The sequence below is a fragment of the Phalangium opilio genome, unplaced genomic scaffold, assembly GCF_054372755.1.
Source record: "Phalangium opilio isolate 3A_F unplaced genomic scaffold, DU_Popi_V2 ptg000082l_1, whole genome shotgun sequence".
In the NCBI taxonomy this organism is placed as follows: domain Eukaryota; kingdom Metazoa; phylum Arthropoda; class Arachnida; order Opiliones; family Phalangiidae; genus Phalangium; species Phalangium opilio.
Genome location: NW_028324189.1, coordinates 712,167 through 718,803, shown reverse-complemented (window position 1 = coordinate 718,803; position 6,637 = coordinate 712,167). Strand labels below are relative to the sequence as shown.

The 6,637-nt window shown below is 36.3% G+C and overlaps 1 protein-coding gene across 12 annotated transcripts in view; it reads left to right on the top strand.

Moving 5' to 3' along the window:
• The window catches only part of LOC149650696 (protein O-mannosyl-transferase Tmtc3-like), a 53,636-nt gene that overhangs the window by 33,420 nt on the left and 13,579 nt on the right, over nt 1–6,637 (top strand). For 9 of the 12 annotated variants that reach the window (XR_016370938.1, XM_089847307.1, XM_089847306.1 and 6 more), the window contains 5 exons: nt 4,535–4,844; nt 5,236–5,372; nt 6,039–6,120; nt 6,274–6,373; nt 6,503–6,618. Coding sequence is in view for 11 of the 12 variants with exons in the window: in XM_089847307.1 (XP_089703433.1) it covers nt 4,554–4,844; nt 5,236–5,372; nt 6,039–6,120; nt 6,274–6,373; nt 6,503–6,618 (726 nt within the window). In the remaining variant the exon portion in view is untranslated. Of the gene's footprint in view, nt 1–446; nt 4,845–5,235; nt 5,373–6,038; nt 6,121–6,273; nt 6,374–6,502; nt 6,619–6,637 lie in introns of those variants that run through there. The other 3 variants (XM_089847300.1, XM_089847297.1, XM_089847305.1) reach the window with 3 other exon arrangements.

The following is a 6,637-nucleotide window of genomic DNA, read 5'->3' as shown; positions in this document are numbered from 1 at the left end:
AGCAGTAATACCGTGAAATGCGTTAGTGGTTTTATTTTAGACATGCACTCGTTAATACCGAGGTATAATTCTCTATTTAGGCAAAATATGTAAAGCCTTTTGATGCGTATCTGAAAGTGGGGATGTCATATTGCACGTGACATTAATTGGAAAGACGCCTAACTAATGGGGAACTAGAGTTGTAGTTCATGTTTTGCACTCATATTTTGGGTGTATATTTAATTAGGTTAATGAATGTAATTTATAACTCATTAAGTAATTTTTATAATCAAAAAGTGTACACGTCTGTGATGAACAGGTTTGTTTATCAATTATAGTGCTAAATATTTTATCAAAAAAAAATAATAAAATAAAATCAGGTGTTTCGTTATTAAAAACCTGAGAGGATCATCAGTTCAAAAGTCTTCTTTAAAATGTTATTCACAAATTTCGTTTGCTCACAAAAACAGAAATTTGCAAAGATGTTAGAAAATCGACAACTGTGATACATTTTAATTATTTTTATTCAAATTTGATTTAATATAATTTATTTCTTATATCTATGAGCGTTGTGAAAAAAAAGGGAGGAAGCGGAACGAATTTGTGATCGAGATTTTATACGTTAAGTGTCGAAAGCTTTCAGTGTTAGTTATGATCGAGGGAAAGCATTTTCGTGTAATTGTTTGCTGAAACGTTTCTTAGTGGTAAAATGAAATTTTCCTTACAGCCCGAGGAATACTTACTTACGTCACTCGATTATGGTTGTAATTGTAATTTGTAACGCGCGATTGTACCTCTAATGAACCTAATATATAGTTCTTCAAACAATACTACGCGTTAAGTGCTATAAACGTTTCTGCATAAATTTCTAAAGGTCATTTGTAAGAAATTGAGTAGCATTTAAAAACAAAGTCACGAATCCTTTAATAATTCATCCAAAGCAGTCATTTAATTCGACGAAATTTCAAAATGAAAAATTTTATTAACAAAAATTCATTCGAAACCAATTTTTATAGATATTAAATACTAAATGACCTTGAAATATTAGCACGTGCAAAGCTAGAACTATCTGACCTTGAAATTTTGGCACGAGCGAAGATCTACTCTTTGACCTTGAAATATCATCACGTGCAAAGTATAAATAATTGCAATTGCTTCGTCTTTGGTTTGGAGAAGTTCCAAATAATGTAACAAATGTGTAATAGACTTTTTGTCTTAACGGTATTGGTTTCTAATGATGATTACTAAAAGTAAATTTTTTATCTTTCGGTTCTGACCTAAATTGAAAGAGATTATGATTTCGAGAGTTAATTCCAGAGTTACTGAAATGTTTTACGCGGTGTTATCGTTAATTTATTCGAGTCTTCTAAGTATATTTTAGCCGAATAAGATAAGTGCTAATTGTCAGGCTTTAACTTACGGTTAAATAAACACGGTAATATTTAATAAATTCATTTAGGTATAATGCGTCGGTGAAACATTGTGGAAATCCAGACTTTATCTTGGTCGTATAGGAGAAGGGATATCTATATGTCCGATCGCGTCGCAATTACCAAGGAAAGTAATTTTGGAGGCTGGTTAATCCACGCCAATTTTCTGAGAGAGTTTTCCGGGAATGACCCAAGCCCTAGAGACCCTAACCCTAACCCCTAGTCCTAGTTCAGGGGGGATGTCGTGTCGAAGCGACCCCAGAGTAGGGTGGACTAATCAAGGAGGATTAAGAAGAAGGCGGGGAATTATGCGAGGGTTAATTCCGGCCATGTTTCCGAGATACGACTAGCTCTAGATCAAGAACATTGAGAGAGGAGGTCTAGTTGATAGGATGGAAAGACCACCGACACTGGCCCCTAACTCTCCTCCGAAAATCACCACGCGGCACTCACTCGTCAGCCAACACTTTTGATACCAACGGGATTAATATACCTCTTTCCTTCCGCCTTAATGCGTTATATTTACGGAGAATCCTAGATTATGCTTTATGTTAAAGATTCGCTTGGTTTCCTCTGAAGTTGCAGTTGCCATGGAGTCAATGATAGAAGACCACGCGTTTACAGTTGCATGCCTTGTATAGATTCAGCTAGCTTTCTCTTAGCTAGGGAGATACTTGAAAAGGAAAATCAAGTGATTTTTTTATCGATTCAAGATCAATCTGCGTGAAATACCTCCGAATGATTTTAAAACCAGAAGGCAGGGCGTTACGCAATTGCTTGGAGGTGTTAATTTTAAATTTTCCATGAATTCTTTTCATGAACTAATTGGAATTTAAAATCATTCTTTTTTGGTATTTCCTGGATGTTTCACTATGCAGATAGGTCTTAAAATTAGTACGAGAATCCGTAAAAAATCACTTGATTTTGCTTTTCACTCCAACTTAAACATTATTTTGAATAAGATTTTATTGAACTTTTTAGATTTTGTTTAATTGAATTGACAAATAAAGCTCTTTAAAAAGTACAAGTTTACTGTAAACACCGATTCGGCATTAACAAAAATAACGAAATGAAGTTTTTTAAATGCAAATTAAATTGTTGAGGACGGTTTCTACTAAACAAACAAGCAACCCCTTTCGCCTGGCAGTTTATTCAAGGCGAGCAAAAATATCAATCAATTATTTTTTTTCAAGATATATGTATGCTTGTATGAGTATTCATTTCTCCCCTCCGAATTTCGACGCGGGCAGGGGCCGTTGTACTCGCTTTATCATGCGCGGTTAGATGTTTGTCTATGTAGAGAGAGTGCGTAGCGTCGAAGAAGCGAAAAGGCATACATTATGGTTAATTGCGCGTCAGGCTTAAGTGACACGCGATACACCTCTCGCCCAAATGGATGATTATTATAGCCGCTAGTCGCTCGAGACAGAGATTCGTTGCCTCGCGGCTCCGAGCAACTCCGAAAAGCGTGAAAGTGAAAATTTTCTCTTAGTAAATAGATCTCTTTTCGCATTCTTTCGACCCTTTTTCTCTCCGGTTACCCTCAAGTCAAGCTCCTTACTTTACGTGTACACCAGAAGTACGTCGCTTGAGGCGCCTGCAACGCGTTTCGCACGTAAGATTGAACATAAGATATGTTCCATAAGTTTGTCACTGGTTACAAACTGGAGCTTGTCATGAAGTGAGTGAGGTAGGTCATAGATTCGAGGTAAAGCGAGGGAGGCCTGTTGAGGCGCTGTCAAAGGCTTAGTACAGACTAAATAGGACTAGATGGACTGCAAAATTACCGAGTGTAGTCAATTCTTTACTTCAAGACATGAACTTCTCGATGAGCCAAGTAAATTCAAAGACAAAAAAGGAGGGTTACGGGTTGGGGGGTTGAAGGAAGATAGTGTGTTTGTGTCAGCGGCGAAAGTATATTGCTTTTCGCGTGGTTTCGCTAAGACGCTTCTGGATTACGAAAGAAACTTTTAGTTAGTCGCTTGTTCTTAATGAAAGAGATCAAAGTGACATTATACTCGACTACTTTTGATGAGATGACTTAAAAGGATCGTATCCGAGACAGCTAGGGAATGGAAAGAATTTTCATATTGGTAGATGTAGCCTATGGCACCGGTAAAACTGCAGTCTAATGTCTCGTTAAGCCTAAAAATTCCATTGCCTGTAGGGATTAGAAACTGCGAGATACACTTAATTTCTAATTACCTACCTACTATGAAACGCGCCAGTCACTTTAAGAATGTTAATTAGGAAAAAGAGGAATTTGTATTTTAATTAATTTGACAATTAACCCAGAACATACTTACCTATTGGCCACTTAATTTTACTGAAATGTTATGAGGGTGAACACGATACAAATGTTATTGTGATATGCTTTCAAAGTTTATTTTTATGCGGTTTCAAGTTGACTGCGGTAATATTTCTCCTATATAGGATACCTGTTCTTTAGTATGTTAAGGTCAATTAGACTACGTCAGCATTTCGTTTGTCTAGATCAATATTGTCTAGACCGCTTCAATTTATTCAATATTCATTCACCTGCGGAACCATATTTCCCAAATTTAGCGATTATATTGGATTAAAATGTAATCTAATATTTATTGTCGCCTAGATAATTTTAGGGCAAATGGCAATTATTTTAATAATTATATCTCATGCATAATTACTTTATTTAATCAAGCGTTCAAAGCGCAAAATTCTACTTTGTTTTTGGTTGTAATTATTCGAAAAACAAAAGCACACGAGCGAGGTAGCTGATTGCGTCTGGTAAAAGTCATTAGGCCTAACTTGTAATTCCCTTGTCATATTTACTTTAGTGAGTCCCTCGAGCACGCTTCAATCAAAAGTTACATAAGCATAAAAAGTAACCAATGTAGCGTGTAATTAAAGAGATACTAAAATGCTTTCTTTAAAAGCTGTGAGTGGTAAATATAGTGATATCACAAAGTTAGACATTTTCTTTCAAATTGCCTTTAGAGTAGATGACATTTGGCGCGTGCCTTAAGACAAGAATCAGGCGAGATCAAAACACTCCGTATGATTGGTTTTTGAATTAAATAATATACTTGATCTTTTGTTTGTTTCATTTCAAACCTGTTTAATTAAAATTTTAATATATTTAACAGACATCCAGGTATTTGATTGATGGACTTAACTGGACGTTTATTCGGCCTACCGATGGACGACATCCGAGAGCGAGCGTCCTCGGCTATGAGCAAGGCCAGGAAGAACCTCCCATTGCCCCTGACGCTGAGCAAGTCCACTTTGCATTCGGCGGCCATCGTCACTTCGGCCTTTGCTTGCTACTATAACGCTCTCTTCTGCGGGTTAGTTTTTGACGATGTTGTGGCCATTAAGGAGAATAAAGACATTCGTACGCGCAGCTCCGTCATTAATCTCTTCCTTAACGACTTCTGGGGGACCCCGATACGCAAGGTATACCACCTTTCATTTTTACGCTCCTTATATACTAAAGCTGGCCAAGGACTAGCCAAGGAATATAATATCGAGGTGCTAACCACCGAAGATTTTGTACAATTGACCATGTACCTTCCTTTGCAACTCGTGTTCGCTAGTGCTATCTTACACTTTGTATTAGACCAGGAATTTATATTATTAAAGAAAGTGGGAATGAATAAGAGACCGATTTGGACCACGCCCATCTTAGGAAACAAACGGATCTTATTTTCAAAAAAATTCAAAGTCTAAAAACGGAAGTGTACACATGTGTGGTTAACACCTCGGAAATATTGTGGCGAGTTTTCTCTAACGCCTATAGCTTTTTCTCCTCTCCTCTCTCTTTCTCTCTGGTTCTCTTTGATATTAGGAGGAAAGCCACAAGTCCTACCGTCCCTTATGTACTCTAACATTTCGTCTTAACTTTGCGTTACACGGACTGGACCCATTCGGCTACCATTTGGTTAACGTTATCCTTCATTGCATAGTTAGCTTTCTTCTATATAGGTAAGATATACCTATACTTTCGTATTATTTTTTATTGCGAATATAACTTTATAGTATAGTTTTTGGGCCCCAAATGGATTATGATTGTTACACGTTCTGCCACTTTTGACATTACCATATTCTTAATGGAGCATATAGGAAATATGGAATGCCATCGTGAAAACGTATGGCTACTAGTTTATCTAGAAATGACCCAGGGTTAGGGCCAGGGCCAGAGTTCATAATGCAAACATATTAGCAAATAGTTTAACGGTTTCATACTCGTTTTTAAATTAAATTATTAAACTGTCTAATATTTTAATTGTTTTATTATATTTGAATGCGTTAAAATTATATTAGTAATTGCAAGATTAATATAATTTAGTTTTGAAACTTTAAACGTAACTTTTATTTAGCGTATATTTGCATTATTCCGGACTAATTAAGATTTTTTCAAAACTGGTCTCTTCATCTCCAATATCACGTGCTTCGTGATAAGCCTTTGTTTTTGAATTTTGAAATTCAATTAGCAATTGATACAGTAATGTCGCGTGATTAGTGAATACATTCTGTTGCTCGTGAGGTCGAAGAACACGCTTTTATACATATAAATACATTTCTTTTTCTGAAAGCTTCAAATTTAACGATTGCGCAAAACGGTTTTAAATTTAGGTCGTTTATTTTTAGGTGCTGCTCATTGTTCCTACCAGCAAAAGCAAGTTTTATTGCTGCAATATTATTCGCTGTACATCCGATCCACACGGACGCTGTAAGTATTACGATTTATTTCATTGTATTCTTTATGCAAAAGAAAATCCTCCAAAGTGCCTATCTCGAAAAAGCGCATCGGGGATAATAGTCCTAAACAAAAGAAGGAAGGAGGAGAAGTAGCCCTCTGCCATTTAAGATTATTGCTTTTTAGGTAACTAGCATTGTGGGTCGTTCGGAGGTTTTATCAGCTCTGTTTTATCTGAGTGCCTTGATATATTACGTACGAAAAACGGCTAAGACAAAGGAAGCAGGTGAGATTTTCTTTTCTTAACGCGCGATACACATATAGTAACGAAAAAAATAAGAGGTAATAGAAAAATAAATAAAACCACACACTCTGAAGCTAAATTATTTATTTTTGGCTTTGTATTTGGGTTCAGGTGTTTGGCAAACCTGCGTAGTAGTAACGTTAGCTAGCCTAGGAACTTTGTGCAAAGAACAATGTTTAACCGTTTTGCCAGTGTGCGCGGTTTACGAAATTTCTTTTTACAGAAAGGTACGTTTTTCTACCTAGA